The sequence below is a fragment of the Sinohyriopsis cumingii genome, chromosome 5 (assembly GCF_028554795.1).
Source record: "Sinohyriopsis cumingii isolate HCF-2022 chromosome 5, ASM2855479v2, whole genome shotgun sequence".
NCBI lineage: Eukaryota > Metazoa > Mollusca > Bivalvia > Unionida > Unionidae > Sinohyriopsis > Sinohyriopsis cumingii.
The window spans coordinates 94,092,655-94,110,613 of NC_142965.1; the positions used below are offsets into that span (position 1 = coordinate 94,092,655).

Sequence of the window (17,959 nt, forward strand, 5' to 3'; positions counted from 1 at the left end):
CCTTTGTCTACTGATGTTATAGTTTTGAGCTGTGCAACCATTTGGCCATGTACATCGAATTGTTTCCTTATTAAGAAAACAGACAGGTTTCTTGAATTTAAAACCCTTTGTCACAGGTTCATTATATTTTGATAGACATTTATATAGCAGACCAGTCTATATTGAAAACAATGGCACCAAATTCTAAGCAAAACAGGCTTTATTGATGTGACTTTTGGATGTTATACGACTGAAAAATGTTAGAGGAGTGAGATTTTGTTAAAATGAGGAACTGATGCATCAAGAATAGGACAAATCAATAGCACTTTACAAATTTTGAAAGAAGAATTTGACAGTGATATAATACAATATTCAGAATTTGTGGACTTTATCAACAGTCATTCAGCGTAAGTTGGGCATGCAGACTAGTTAAAGTGAGTGTTGTTTTGTGTCTGTATTCTTGTGCTAATCCACATTTATTTAGCTGATTTGTGGCAAGATATTTAACTGCAGATTCAGGTAAGTAGCAAAAATAAATGTACATTATTCATACAGTTTTCTGTATTTATGGCACATAATATATAGATTGCTCTTTTTATGATCAGAGTACGCTTTTTTGCCACTTACATTTAATTAGCTTTAATTATGCTTATACCTCTCTTGGGGTTACCTAGGTAACCAATCATTAGGATCGACAGGTACCTGGTAGATGTTTTCTAAAATTTTGACAGCATTAATCTGCAATTGCATTATACAATGGCAGATCAATATCTATCTTGTTTGTGCTTGTACTAAATTTATAAGCAGGTTTATACAGTAATTGTTTTTTATATATGGTTTTTAATTTTATACAACTTTTTCTGCTTTCATGGTATTGAGAAAACAATTGATGAAGTTTAAAGTGTATATTGAATGACATGGCATGAGACAAGTTTGACCAAAATATAAATATAAGTTCATTATATTAGAGGTTTAAGTGATTAGAATAGTAAAAAAATAAAAAATAAAGAGAACCTCTAAATGCTCCGATTTGTTATTTTCACTTAATAATTTTTGGTGCAGTAAATGTCTTTCATTTTAATCAGATGAAATGAGGAACGGATGAACATGCAAAATTATTCCATCATTTATAAGTGATGCTCAATCATGATTGTCGCTAACTGGAACATTTGTGTTTAATCATTAGTAGCCTGAGACACCATTGTCAGTAGTGTGAGTTTCTGATGTTGACCTTTGACATTATCACTGTCATTGATGTTGTCCTATCTATGGCATCATCATCGTTAGTTTGAATCTCAGATGTCTCCAAGTCTTTGACCTTGCCAGTAATCTGAGTCTTTGATATTGCCATACATATGATGTCATCAGTAGTCTGGGGCCTTGTGTTGCCAAGTGGTCTAAAGTGCTCACCTTTATCAATTACTGCCATCTCACCTCTGACCATGTAGATCCAAGTCTCAGGCTTATTTCTCTGGGTTCTTCCTCCATCAATTATACTGGTTGCCATGTATAGCCAGTTGTGTGCTGAAAATGGCATGAAACCTGCCACATCAAGAACAGTCAGTAGCTGAGTCTGATGTTGCCATACCTATGACATTATAGTATGTGAGTCTAATAATGCTCTGTCTGTTACATCATCATCAGTAGTATGAGTCTGATGATGCTATTACATCATCATCAGTAGTATGAGTCTGATGATGCTCTGTCTGTTACATCATCATCAGTAGTATGAGTCTGATGATGCTATTACATCATCATCAGTAGTATGAGTCTGATGATGTTCTGTCTGTTACATCATCAGTAGTATGAGTCTGATGATGCTCTGTCTATTACATCATCATTAGTAGTATGAGTCTGATGATGCTGTCTATTACATCATCATCAGTAGTATGAGTCTGATGATGCTGTCTATTACATCATCATCAGTAGTATGAGTCTGATGATGCTCTGTCTGTTACATCATCATCAGTAGTATGAGTCTGATGATTGATCATTAAATGACATTTTTATCAGAAACTCTTATCTGTCTGGTGAGACAATGGACTCTTATATCACCTTACATGTATGTGTGAGGTTGCTGTAACATTTTAGCAGTGCCAGCTTCTATCAGTTTAGTAAATAAGAACAAAGCAAAACAAGAAGTCATATAATGAAATTGTTTTGTAAGACTTTAAATAGCCTATAAAGCCAAGTAAGAAAGAAAAAACGTATTTTTAAAACATTGTGGACAAGAAATTTAACCAGAATTAAGAGAAATCTTCCGGTTTCATAACCTGTCATACTTGTACAGATGATGCTTTAAAAATTAAACAATAAATCATTAAATCAGATTTGGACAGCATCCTGGCACCTGTCTTTTACATTTCTGCAAATAATGTAACTGGTATTAGGACAGCTCATCCTTTGACTTTTCATCCATAATCTCCTAAGACAATTAGACCTAATTTAATAATTTGACAAGTTATAACTTTTTTTTTATATACTATGTGCAACATTGATAGAGTAAGTAGGTAGGTTGGTAGATAGCTAGATAGGTTAGTAGGTAGGTTGTTGTTGTTGTAGGGTTTAATGCCATTTTTCAGCACAAGATAGGCTACACATGGCAGCCAGTATAAATGGTGGAAGAAGAACCCTGGAAAATCTCGGAAAGAAACACCGACCCACCAGAAGCTACTGGCAAGATTTCTCACATAACCACATTGGCCGAATCTGAGACACGAACCCCTGCATACAGAGGTGTGATTGCAGTGATGTGTCACAGTGAGCGGTGTTTGTGTGTGTGTGTGTGTATGTATGTATGTATCTACGTATGTATGTGCGTGATTTGGATTTTTAATGTAGCTTTAACAATTTTTTAGTCATATCGCTACGATGTCTGCAGTGTGACAGTTTATAGTGATGTCTAGCACTGGGGCATCATGCCACAGACATTTAGCATGATGTCCCACCCAGTCACATTATCCTGACACCAGTCCGACCAGTCCTAACAATGACCTCTTAATGCTGAATGCCAAGCGAGGCAGCTGTTAGTACCATTTTTGTAAGTCTTTGGTATGACTCAGCCGAGGATCGAACCCAAGACCTCCCACATCCGAGGCTGATGCTCTAACCACTAAGCCACCAGAGTGGTATGTATGTATGTGTGTGTGTGTGCATGCATGCATGCATGCATGTAATTACAGTGTGACCCCTCTATAACACGGTAATTGGGAGCCATAGAATCCGACAGTGTCATGGACTGAACTGTTTTATAAGCAAACAGGTCAGTTAGCTGAAGAAAATGATGCATCTACCCCAAAAAATTTGTGGGGGTGGGTTAGGTAATAAATGTGGGCACAAAAATACGTGCTTCATTGGCACAGTTACCATCTTAAATCAATGCATATTAAATGAAATACACCTGTAGTGAAAACAGAAAAGGCATATATTGCATAGTATTTTACTTTATTCAGAGAACCACGCATTGGTACATATATGTGTATATGGTTTATATATACACGACTAACATATAGCATGAATAGAATATCAACACTATGTAGTCACCCGCGAATCTCATCACATACATTGAATCCACAATACAAGTAATTTCATAGAAAATATGCACACACATACATTTAAAATGTTCAATAATGTTGTCACAGGTCGTATAGGTCTGAATGCAGGGGAAAAAATATCACAATCACATAATGAATGATGAAGCACATTTACTTTTCAGTATGTTTCCCAGTTGGTAAAAGTTAGTTTGCATTTTAATCTGCCCCTGGTAGCGTTCATAAGCATAAGCTTTTTTCCTGCAGAAAGGAAACTTTCACAGCACAGCAAACATGTTCCAGTTGCATTGGAAAATGAAACAGTCCATTGGATTCCATTGCTTTTATTCACATTTGGTACTGACTTCCTTTGAAGAAAGGTTCTATGTTTTTACTGAAGACTCTAGTTAGCTTTCTTTGATGAAGGGTGCATGCATTATTGAAGACATTGCTAAAGGACAGCTTTGGAGAACCAAACAAATGCCCATTTCCTATTGTGGTGGCAACATCAAATAATTGTATTACATGATTAAGACTGATTGTTTTTCCATTTGCTTAATATGGGGCTTCAAAGGTTATCTGTTTTCTTTGAAATTTCAGCAAACTATTTTATCTGGGTACATTTTTAAAAAGGAATTGGCTGTCATTTAGGTTGATTGTAGTTACTGTTCCTCCCTGCCTGTTGAATAGACCAACAAGTAAGATTGTTTTGGTTTTTTTTATTTGTTTTATTTTTACATTTGTGGTAGTGGAGTGATGCTGCCTTCCCCGTATGTGTCAAAAATTTTAAAAAGGGTCAACGCATGATAGAGTTTCAGGTGTTTTGGTCTGATGACAGGGATTACTACAAAAATTGTTAGTGTTCTGAAGGATTTGATTCTGAGTGAAAAGAAGAGGAATTTTACCTACCATTCACATACAAATGTCAGTCTGTGTGAATATATTAATTAATAGCGAGTGGCCGAAAATCCAACGAAAGATAGATTATGAGATAATGCCTTGTTTGGGTTGATTTCTGCTACCAGAAATATCAGCAACAAAAAAAGCAGATATCTCACAACATACAGTACTCATGCTAGATATCAACATGAGTGGATTATGATTTAACAATGCACTGTTAAGATGGTATGTCAATATGGACAAAAAATATGTTTATGTAACAATAAATTTCAGCGTTTTTTATATTAAGTTTGCAGCTTCCTTACATGGGGCCTTTGAATTTCACCACTCCAAACCAATGGTTTTATATATAAATTTAAAAAGCCAACAATGTCGCCAGTAAAAAAAATCAATAGATGGTATATTTTGCCACAAAAAAGGAAAACAAATCACAATTTTCAGCCCTGTCTGATCCCCAAATAAATGTTTTACATGTTAGTTTTTGTACTTTTAAGAAGAAACTATTTTTTCATGTACAAGAAAAATACATATAAAGATTCAGGAGTCACACCACGATTGTCTTGTATTATTCATATGTGATCTCTTCCCCAAAATAATAATAAACTCTTTACATTTTATTTGGTATTTTTAAGAAAGAAATGTTTTTTGGTGTACAAGAAAAATACATGTATATGAAATTTTGGGAGCCACATCATGACCATGTTATATCAGAATTCGTGTTATAACGGAGTGTGCTAAAGCAGGGTCACACTGTGTGTATATGTTATTGGCACACAAAAATATTAATGGTTCACTCTTTTAAGATTTAAATATATTGTAGACAGTAAAAAATGAATCTCCATTGTTTGTTTAAACGCAAAATTATGTAAACAATGTTAATATTCATGATCATAGCACCCAAAAATTCTTAGTGTTGTAATTTGTTATCGCCTGAAATAGGGATTTGTTTCCAGGGATATGTTGTTTGTGGATTAATTCTCCAGGGATATGTTGTTCGTGGATTAATTCTCCAGGGATATGTTGTTTGTGGATTAATTCTCCATGGATATGTTGTTTGAGGATTAATTCTCCAGGGATATGTTGTTTGTGGATTAATTCTCCAGGGATATGTTGTTTGTGGATTAATTCTCCAGGGATATGTTGTTTGTGAATTAATTCTCCAGGGATATGTTGTTTGTGGATTAATTCTCCAGGGATATGTTGTTTGTGCATTAATTCTCCAGGGATATATTGTTTGTGGATTAATTCTCCAGGGATATATTGTTTGTGGATTAATTCTCCAGGGATATGTTGTTTGTGGATTAATTCTCCAGGGAGATGTTGTTTGTGGATTAATTCTCCAGGGATATGTTGTTTGTGGATTAATTCTCCAGGGATATATTGTTTGTGGATTAATTCTCCAGGGAGATGTTGTTTGTGGATTAATTCTCCAGGGATATGTTGTTTGTGGATTAATTCTCCAGGGATATGTTGTTTGTGGATTAATTCTCCAGGGTTATATTGTTTGTGGATTAATTCTCCAGGGATATATTGTTTGTGGATTAATTCTCCAGGGATATGATGTTTGTGGATTAATTCTCCATGGATATGTTGTTTGTGGATTAATTCTCCAGGGATATGTTGTTCGTCGATTATTCTCCAGGGACATGTTGTTTGTGGATTAATTCTCCAAGGATATGTTGTTTGTGGATTAATTCTCCATGGATATGTTGTTTGTGGATTAATTCTCCAGGGATATGTTGTTTGTGGATTAATTCTCCAGGAACAAGTTCTTTGTGGATGAGTAGTCTTGGAACTGAATCTGCCATCAAATATTCTGTAATTACTTAAAGTAGCAAAAACCTTAAAATTGCCTTCTTTTAAAACTTCCTGAGCGGAATTCAAACAAATTCTGCAGATTATGACATCAGTACCTTTCTAATTGCACAAAGTTATGCACATCTGGTTTCAAATATGGCTGCCATTACTAATAATAGAACCAAGTTTAAAATGACTTCTTTTTCTTTTTTCTTTTCAAAAACTACAGGGCAGAATTTGACTTGAGAGTTTTATATTGCCAGGGTTTATCAGTTTTCTACAACTGATGTAGTTCTGTCATCAGATATGATCTTTTTTATTAAGAATATAAAACTATGAAATGACTTTTTAAAACTGCTAGCTTTAAAACAGAATTTGACGAAATCTGCCAGAAGTATTTGCCATTAGTTTGTTTTAAATTTTTGTAAAATAAATTAAAGCATTTGCCATTAGTGGTTTTTAAATTTTCACAGATAAAACAAATTCATCATTAAAATTTTCTGCCATTACTAAAAGTAGGAAAACTTCTTAACAGCTCACGAAAAGCACTCAGCAGAAACATACTAAAATGGTTTTGGGTCTGGCAAGCCTTGACTTTGTGTTTTACTATCACAAAGTTCTTTCCTGCCATGTAATAAAATATTAAGAAATGAATAAAGCTAATTTTTCCTGAATTAGTTGTCTCTTTTTGTACATTAATCAGGGTTTAGCATTTATACCAGGAAGCTGATATGAACTTACAAGTATGAATGTAATACATACTGCAGAGGGCATTAAAGGTGATACAGAAAAATATGACTTTCGATAATATCTGACTTTTGTTTACCGCTAAGTGTATCTACTGAGAGCATATTGGCATCTATCACCATCACATTGTTAAAATTAATTCACTGTTAAATAGGGCTGCCTTTACTAAGAATTGAAAAAAAAAATAGTAAAGTTTTTTAACAAAAAGTACTAAAACAAAATATGCCCAAATTTGACTGAAAGTTTCCTCGTTTTTATGACCATTTCATTTTGACTTTTTTCCAGTGAAAGCCAGGTAAGCCATGTTGTAACCATGTAAACATGTTGTATATTTTTTACTTGGACAGGGGTGCTTCAGTAGCTGTCTGCATATCTATGTGGAGTGTGGTGATTTTCCATGTAATCTACATAATTAGATGGAAGGTCTACAGAGTCACTTGGACTGGTGAGTCGCTTGTCAAAATGTAAACCTTTTATTCCCATGCCATTTAGTTTTCAATGAATTCCTTAAGAGATTCTAGCTTTGTTGTTGCTGTAGATATTTGTTTAGCTAAACATTTTAGTCTGGGAGGGCTGGATTTACAAATGTAATAGTTTTCCAAAGGTATTATGAATGGGTAAGTATCATTGCTGAAACATATTTTACTAGGAAAACTGATTTATTTGATGGGGGAACTACATCGATAAAGAAAAGCCAACCAGCATGGTAATAACTGCATGAATGCGCATAAATATTTCTTAGGCAGATGGTAAATGTGCACTAAAACAAAAATGCATGTATAAAAAAAAACGTGTCACATGGAAACTTGTTTCTTAAAACCATAGTTGTTAGGGCCTCATCTCATAACTAAAATTGAGCACCTTCTTTTCATAAAGATCTTGACCAGTGTTCATTTGTAATCTTGTTCTGATCAGTGAATGTTTTTTTCTGTTAAAATTCACTCAAAAATCACTATTTCCATCTATTGAAATTCTCTGGAAAAGTTATCACTATTTCCATCTGTTAATATTCTCTGGGAAAGTAATCACTATTTTCATCTGTTGACATTCTCTGGAAAAGTCATCACTATTTACATCTGTCAACATTCACTAGGAAAGTCATCACTATTTTTAACTGTTGTTATTCACTGGGGAAATCATCACTTTTTCCATCTGTTGACAGTTACTGAAAAAATCACTATTTCCATCTGTTGAAATTCACTGGGAAAATCATCACTATTTCCATCTGATTTTGTGTTATAAAAATCAAAGTTATCTTATATCTTGAATGACATAATGAAAGATGCAATAACAAATGAGAGCTGTATAGACTGGTAATCTTTTTGCCAAAATTAATAGTTAAATAACAAGCATAAAGACTGTTCTTGCGTATTAGAAAAAAATGCATATTGCAAGTATGACAGTATGATAGCTAGCAATAACTCAAAATAAGAATCAAACAATAGTCTACTTTTGCACAGGAAAGCTAGTGATTGTTTCACCCAGCATATTCCATGTTTAAAGTTCAACACTTGAAACAGTTATGTTAATACAGGAGGTGGAAATTAATGGCTGACAGAATTAAATGGGTTGGATTGAAGACGATATTGACAGTGGCATTTTTGATGAGATTTCAGACGAGTGAATGTCTATGAACATGGGTGGTGTTATAACATGCCAATTACTTACCATTAGGAAATCTGTCTGTAAACACTGGTGGTGATTATGACATGCCAGTTTATTGCCTTCAGGAAGTTTCTAAGTATTTTTAGTGGTATCACATGCCAGTTAATTACTATCAGGAAATCTGGCTGTAAGCACTGGTAAGTAATATGATATGTTAATTAATTGCTATCAGGAATTCTGGCCTTAAGCATGGGTGTTAATATGACATGCTAATTAATTACCAACAGGAAATCTAACAATTGGTAGTGCTATGACATGCCAATTAATTACCATTAGGAAATCTGGCTGTAAGCACTGGTGATATAATATGCTAGTAATTACCATCAGGAAATCTATCCATAATCACTGGTAGTGATATGACATACCAGTTAATTACCATCAGGAAATATGGCTGTAAGCACTGATAGTGATGTGACATGCCATTTAATTACTATCCAGAAATCCATCTGTAAGCATGGGTAGTGATATGTGTTGTCAGTTGATTGCCACGAGGAAACTGTGTTGGAAGCACTGGTAGTGATATGAGATGCCAAAATATTATGATAGGAAATCTGTAAGTGCGGGTAGTGGGACAACATGGCAAATAATAACCATTAGGTAGTCGTATGTCTTGCCAGTTAATTACCATCAGAAAATCTGTAAATGGTTGTAGTGTTATGAAAAGCCAGTTAATTACCATAAGGAAAAGCCAGATGTAAGCATTGGTGGTGGTATGACATAGCAATCAATAACCATCAGGAAATCTAGATGTAAGCACTGGTTGTCATATGACATGCCAATTAATTGCCATTAGGAAATCGTCATAAACATGGGTATTGGTATGACATGCCAATCAATTGCCATCAGGAAATCTAGTTATAAGAATGGGTATTGGTATGATATACCAATTAATTGCCATCAGCAAATCGGTAAGTGCTACTAGTGGTACAACATGCCAATTAATTACCATCAGGAAATCTGTTCTTAGCTATATGTTGGCAGTAAGTGGCGGTGCTGGTATAACACTTGGCATAATGACAGATGTACTTGTCAACTGCCATTTATATCACCAGGAGATTTGGACAAACTTTGTAGTAGATTTAAATCTCTGGATTAATTCAATCTATCAAACAAACTCCTTGCATTCATTAGCATAGGAATCATCTATAATATTTATCCAACACCTGTAAGGCTTTTATCTGATGTTGCAAAGATGACTATTAGACTATTGCTTTGTTTAGCTTTATTGTATTTATGTTGACCACCAACTTATATAATTTTACCATTCAGCTGGTTAACAGTGTTTCAATTAAGAGATTTTTAAAAAAAAATTTAACTTCATTTATATAGAGTTTCATCATCTAAGACAATTTATAAAGAGTTTCTTCATCTAGTAAGACAATTTATATAGAGTTTCTTCATCTAGTAAGACAATTTATATAGAGTTTCTTCATCTATTAAGACAATTTATATAGAGTTTCTTCATCTAAGATAATTTATATAGAGTTTCTTCATCTAGTAAGACAATTTATATAGAGTTTCTTCATCTATTAAGACAATTTATATAGAGTTTCTTCATCTAAGACAATTTATATAGAGTTTCTTCATCTAGTAAGACAATTTATATAGAGTTTCTTCATCTAAGACAATTTATATAGAGTTTCTTCATCTAGTAAGACAATTTATATAGAGTTTCTTCATCTAAGACAATTTATATAGAGTTTATTCATCTAGTAAGACAATTTATATAGAGTTTCTTCATCTAGTAAGACAATTTATATAGAGTTTCTTCATCTATTAAGACAATTTATATAGAGTTTCTTCATCTAAGATAATTTATATAGAATTTCTTCATCTAATAAGACAATTTATATAGAGTTTCTTCATCTATTAAGACAATTTATATAGAGTTTCTTCATCTAAGACAATTTATATAGAGTTTATTCATCTAGTAAGACAATTTATATAGTTTCATCATCTAAGACAATTTATAAAGAGTTTCTTCATCTAGTAAGACAATTTATATAGAGTTTCTTCATCTAGTAAGACAATTTATATAGAGTTTCTTCATCTATTAAGACAATTTATATAGAGTTTCTTCATCTAAGATAATTTATATAGAGTTTCTTCATTTAGTAAGACAATTTATATAGAGTTTCTTCATCTAAGACAATTTATATAGAGTTTATTCATCTAGTAAGACAATTTATATAGTTTCTTCATCTAGTAAGACAATTTATATAGAGTTTCTTCATCTATTAAGACAATTTATATAGAGTTTCTTCATCTAAGATAATTTATATAGAGTTTCTTCATCTAGTAAGACAATTTATATAGAGTTTCTTCATCTATTAAGACAATTTATATAGAGTTTCTTCATCTAAGACAATTTATATAGAGTTTCTTCATCTAGTAAGACAATTTATATAGAGTTTCTTCATCTAAGACAATTTATATAGAGTTTATTCATCTAGTAAGACAATTTATATAGTTTCTTTATCTAGTAAGACAATTTATATAGAGTTTCTTCATCTATTAAGACAATTTATATAGAGTTTCTTCATCTAAGACAATTTATATAGAGTTTATTCATCTAGTAAGACAATTTATATAGTTTCTTCATCTATTAAGACAATTTATATAGAGTTTCTTCATCTAGTAAGACAATTTATATAGAGTTTCCTCATCTAAGACAATAACATAAAAATTGCCATTGTCTGTGGACAGCCAACAAGTTATGGTTGTGCCTGTATATAAGCATATCGAGTCATGGTTATAACTTTTCAGTGGCAGTAATTTTTTTATTCCAATCAGTGCATTGTCATCCACACAGTTAGACAGACATTTAAAAAAAAAAATTATATGAGAAAAAAATAATTTCTTGAGAGAATCGAGCTTTTTAAGAAATATTTATTCTAGTTTAAGGATTTTATATTTGTTGTATCATAATCTTTTATTTTATGTACCTTTACTGAAATTTTATCCCTATACATATTATCATGTATCGCATAGTACCACATATTTACATTTATTTGGAAGGGTTTATTTTCCTCAGTGTTTCTGTGCATTTTTGGGGGACATTTTTAGAACTTACCTTTCATTGAGCACCATATAGTCAGTATTGTGCTGATGTATCATTAAACCATATAAATACACATACATATCTTTGATAGCAAATATTGCTGCTGGGACAATCACTTGCTTGGCTGTGATGACATCTTTAATGGATACAATATGCAGTACATGAGCAATATTAGTCTCACTTGAGAATCTAGTTTCCTGTTTTTTCTCCTCAGGATTCACATGGGAGTGCCTTGAAGACTGGGGACAATTTTTTGGTTTAGCAGTACCGGGGATGGCCATGAAGTGCTTAGAATGGTGGAGCTTTGAAGTACTCATAGTAGTAGCAGGTTGCATGCAATTTTCTATTTTAAAATAAAAAGAACAAAACTTTATTTTCACATCCTTTCTCCTTCCCAGGGTCCTTTACATTTTGTGACATGAGTCCTGAATTTCAACAGCAGAGCTTAAATCTGGGCATAAAATTTGCTTTAGATTCTAGTGATCTGATTAGCTGAATGTTATGTCGAACTTAAAATTGACCAGTCAAATGTTTCAAGTCTTAAGACTTGTGTTGGTGAAATTGAGATAATGCTGGTTGTAGTTCTTTGTAGATTAGACATCAGTTAATACTCACTACAAATATGTGGTTTGTATTTATACATTAGACACAAGTTATTACACTATAAATATGTGGTTTGTATTTGTACATTAGACACAAGTTATTACACTACAAATATGTGGTTTGTATTTGTACATTAGACACAAGTTATTACACTACAAATATGTGGTTCATATTTGTACATTAGACACAAGTTAATACACTACAAATATGTGGTTTGTATTTGTACATTAGACACAAGTTATTACACTACAAATATGTGGTTTGTATTTGTTGTTGTTGTTGTAGGGTTTAGCACAATTTTTCAGCACAAGATAAGCTACACATGACAGCCATTATAAATGGTGGAGGAAGAACCTTGGAAAACCTCAGAAAGAACGACCATCCCACGAGAAGCTACTGGCAAGCTTTCTCACATACACACATTGGCCGAACCTGACACTCAAACCCACACAGACAGAGGTGAGATGGCAGTGATCTGAAATGGTGAGTGCTTTAGACCATTCAGCCACTTGGGGCCCCCTGGTTTGTATTTGTACATTAGACACGAGTTATTACACACTACAAACATATGATCAACATCACCTCTGTTGACACTTCACTCCCCATCACCATGGCACCCAGCAGTACACAGTGAACCAGGACTGACATGATACTGCTGGCCATTTTGACCAGTATAATTCCGTCAGCACATTCCATAGCCCTTGTACGAGGTAGTGGATGTTTTTACTATTGGATATTAAGTTGTACTGAAACATATTTTACTCCAAAACTTGGTTTCTGTTGTATATGCAGTGAAATTTATTTTACATTGGAATAATCTTTAGCAATGATCGCTTTAGTGTCCTCAAGTCCAGCCTTGCAAGGAAATTTCCAGACTTTCCACTGTCCCCATTCTTGAATAGGCAACAGTTTGATTGATGGAATAGGATTTGATCCAAGGTCTACATAGCTTTCATCAGCTGGTGATCTTTGATATAAAGGTTTTCATCTTCAAGTCCACATGTAGGTGCTACACTGTTCTTTTGCTGATTTATGTTCTTCTTCAAATATATCATTTTATTAAAATAGGCTTTTTAATTACATAATAATAATCTGAATGGTACAGTCACATGTAGTTTGTGAATCCAGCAATACATAAATTTAAGATGTGATTACTCAAAGGCCTCTGTTTTGCAACATTGTTGGAAATGTCATCCAGTGGTTAATATTTTCTTTCCAATGATATTTCATCCCTACCTTATGTAGTAACTACTTCTGCAGGAAAAGTGGAAGGCATATGTTCACATGCTCTCAGTATATCTGGAATCTTGATGAAGAAAAGCAAATTAAGGGGTTCCTGATGACAGCTGCCTGTAATCTAGTTAGTGTATATGCAAGCTTATTAGTTGAGTCCAACTGCAAACTACTATTCCAGATCTGACATCACATAATGTGCTAGCAGACCCGGGTCTATAAAGTTTTCAAAAGTAAATGGTGCAAGAATAAACAAGGCCCTGTATTGTTGGCACATAACAGTAGGGGCTCTGTTGCTTGCAGTGTACTTATACGCGAGTACATATGGTTGTTATTGCAGATAAATATATTACTGATTTGACTAACATGTTACTTTTCTTTTGTTATTTTGGGAAAATATTTGCCAAAGTCAAGATTTGGCTTTTTTTTCTTGTGAAATAAAAACATATAGTGGATTACAATTTCAGTAATGGCCTTCTTGCTCAACATAGATGATGCTGGGAAAAATTGTACAAAATTACACAAAAAAAATCCATGTAAACGTTGAGCTACTTAAATGAAATTTCACTTGTCCAGCAGTGTTAACTATTTGTGGGGCTTTGTTGTGCTAGGGAATTTTCATGCCGTGATCTGTTGAATATGTGTTAACATGGAGGTAATACTAGTACATTTTGCAAATATGACTTCACAAGAAATATCAGCTGCACTAATTCTTCACATTTTGTAAATTATTTTGTAGACAAAGAAAATTGATGAGCTGGTTCAATAACTTCTTAGACTTTTTTAAATAACTTTATATGTGTAAAGAAAAGTATCCATTTTTGAAGTTTGGTCTACATACTAGATCCCACCCATCTGAAGGGTCCGTCAATGTTTTCTCATGACAACATCAGTTTGAAGTGATTGAGATAAATTGGTGGCTATGTATTGAGGTATATTTTTGTGTGTTTCTTTTTTTAGTATATATATATATATATATATATATATATATATATATATATATATCCTGTTTGTACACATCTTAATTTCTATACAGCTCTAATGTTTTTATTTACAAGTTTTAATTATAAGAGATAACTAAAGATCTAGTGATTATTTGGATGTAAATATAAAATTGTTTTCATGTGCAGTGGTTAAATATTGAAGTTGAAAATGAATACGTGGCATGAATAGTAGTGTATTATCTGTCCACAAGTATAAAAAGGTTTAATAAAGATAAAGGACTGTCTGGAATTATTGTTATAAGTAACCTGAATTATGGCATACAAAATTGGGAATTGTGGTAGGTACATTAAAGAAGTGTTTGTGGTCATATTTTGCTTTTCTGGGAGACCACACAAAATAGGTAAATGGCTTCAGACTTGTGGCATAATTAATTTTCCAATGCAGTGCATTCAGTTTTGAAGATTTAAGGATAGATGTATTTTAAATGAGAATTTGATCATAATAAATGATTCTTATAAACCTGTAGTTATCAGCTATATCAATAGATCATTCTTTGTTTATAACAAGCTTGCATTCATACACCATAAACAGGGAAAATTTAATATCAGCAGCCACTGTTTTCAATATAGACTATTTGAAAGGCAAAAACTCAAGGTACACAGTGGAGTGCAGTTAGAAATATTTAGCCATATTTTCATTCCACCATTTTCCCCTGATCAGCAGGCCATGTGGAAATGTAATGACTGTAGTTTATAATTCTGGCCACTGAAAAACTAAAATAATAAAAAGTAGTTATAAATTTTACACTATTTTCCTAGGTCTCCTTGGAGTTGTACAGTTGGCAGGACACACAATCACGATGAATGTAGCATACATGCTGTTTATGGTAAGTGTTGGCATCAGTTAATGTTTATACTAGTTATCCATTCTTTCAGTCATTAGTAATTGTGGAGTTTTTCCTGACTTACAGACAATTCTTGCATAATTAGTAGTAATAAATTGGATCTTGAAAGCAGTTTTGGAAGTCAGCTTTCAGACCCTGCTGGATTTCCTGAAGCAAATGTTGAGAAGATTGCTGACTTCTTTAATACTGTACCATAATTAAAGATGGCTGATGGGGTTGGGAGTGAGGATTGTTTGGAATACACTTAATTTGATTTAGTATGGATAGTTGGGTTGTAGGGTCATTGTGATAATGATGCAAGCACAGCATGTTCAGATGGATATTGGCTTATTTATTAATGCAGTGAAGTTCAGAATTAGTCCTTGCTTATTTTTACCTTACAATGACGTTTCAATAATTAAGAAAGAAAAAAACAACTGAATGTTCCAGAAATAATATCGTTAACTAATTAATCAAGCTGTTGTCGTACAGACTGATGTAGCAGTCTTTCACATTGAGTGTTAAATAATGCAGTGGAATCCATCAAGGTTATTAATAGTTGCAGAATCATGACAGATAAATGACAGATAAATAGTACTGTATTTCATGTAATTTTCATACACAATTCAGAGTATGAAAAATTATGTTTCGATAGTTATGATATTTTGATAGCACGAAAGATAAAGGGATTTTACCTGAACAAGGTCTATGGAACACATGATATTCGACAATCTAACGGTACTAACATACAATATAAACATAATTTTTTTTGGTCTCATTTTGTTTGTAACTCAAGAATCCAATTACAATACAAATAAAAGTACTAATAAGACTTTTTTGTTTTAGTCAGTGAGAGAGAGAGAGATGGCTGAAAAGATAATGTTTAAGTGTGGAAGTTCATCTGCATTTAGAGCATAAATCTTTGTAGCTGTTACATTGTGTTACATTGCCAAAATGATTGAGATGGTATGAACATGTATTGGTATTAGTTATCAGTAAATTGTATGCAATGATATGAGCCAACATTGTCAAGAAGCTAATTGCAGCTTGTAATTTACAGCAACAGTAACTTCATCAAAACTGAAAGAAACGTCTTTTTAGTTAATGTGTGTGTGTGTGTGTGTGAGGGAGACACAGAAAGAGAGCGAGAGAGAAAGAGAGGTTAATGAAAAGATCAGTGACCTTTTCACACAATTATAAATGTTGATTCTTTTATTTCTCAATCTCCATTGTCATTATTTGATACCTTACTTAAGAATTTACCATACGTTAATCACCATTTATATCATTCACATAGCAAAGCAATACTTTTATAGATGGGTGAAAATTGGACTAATTGTTTTGTTTTTCTCCTGTTTTGCTTATTGGAACCACAATTTTTGTGTACTGGCCAGGTTTTACTTGAAATCTTAAACTTCCCTCACAAAGGTTTATCAGTGCAGTTCAGATTGGTCAGCTTGCATGACAGAAACTCTAAAATCTCAAAATCCCAAACTCATGATCCAGAGTCACTAATTATAATAATTGCTTCTCAAGTTTATTTTTTGCTTATGTTTTTCCATGACATCAAAGTCTTGGAACAAAGTCACCAGTCCTGTAAAACAACCCCCTTTATTGTATCTTGAATTATGTTGATGCCTTGGAGCAAAGGTACTACGCCATATTGCAAAAAGCAGACTTACTATGTATGTACTTAAAAAGAACATTTTTGGTTGGCTATCAAATCAGATTTGCACTACATTTTACAGAGGTTCATCAGTCTATGTGCAGTTCAGACTGGTCAGCTTTAGACCTCATGGCATAGAGCCTAAATTCCAGACACAAATTCAAGATCTGTAACAAATAAGTTTTGTCCTAAACAAAATAGTATATTAAAGATTATGGAGTGGTATAAAGTGCTCACCATTATGGATCACTGCCATCTCACCTTTGTCTGCAGGGGTTCGAGTCTCGAATTTGACCAATGTGGGTATGTGAGAAAGCTTGCCAATAGATTCTTGTTGGTTGGTGGTTCTTTCCATGGTTTTCCTGGGTTCTTCCTCCACAATTTGTACTGGCCACCATGTATAGCCTATCCTGTGCTGAAAAATGGCATTAAACCCTACAATAACAATAACAACAACATGATGCTTTATGTTGATGCCATGTAGCTTGGAACAAGGCTACTACCTCATCATGCAAAAGCATGGATAATGAGTTAAAAGTCTGTCCTCAGCAATTGACTTCTTCAGACTTATTATCTATGAATATTAAAATCCATCATATGAATATTCATGTAGGACAGTGGAAATTATAATTGATATGAATCAACAAAGTTGTTAGCACATCACCCTCTTTACCCCTCAAATTGTAACGATAAATTGAGTCTCCCTGACTATCTTATACCATTGTCTATTTCCATGGTGATGTTTATAGACCATGTAACTCAACCACTTGAAATGTTTTCATGTCCATCACTTGTAAGGGTTGGTTGTCACCCTTCTGTAGTTGTTTTCTCCGTCCACCTTTGGTCTCTTTGAAATAGAATAGGCTGTATTCTTCCTCCTACATGTCTTAAAAGTGTACTACGGGACACAACCCATTGCTGTGCAATGTCTCAGAGATAATGTGCCATCT

General features: G+C 33.3%; 1 protein-coding gene across 1 annotated transcript in view; it reads left to right on the plus strand.

The window, feature by feature from the left end:
* LOC149799788 (multidrug and toxin extrusion protein 1-like) overlaps positions 1 to 17,959 on the plus strand; it is a 77,985-nt gene that overhangs the window by 41,883 nt on the left and 18,143 nt on the right. The window contains exons 10-12 of the mRNA XM_089959172.1: positions 7,301 to 7,398; positions 11,894 to 12,007; positions 15,279 to 15,346. Of these exons, the coding sequence (XP_089815298.1) occupies positions 7,301 to 7,398; positions 11,894 to 12,007; positions 15,279 to 15,346 (280 nt within the window). The remainder of the gene's footprint in view (positions 1 to 7,300; positions 7,399 to 11,893; positions 12,008 to 15,278; positions 15,347 to 17,959) is intronic.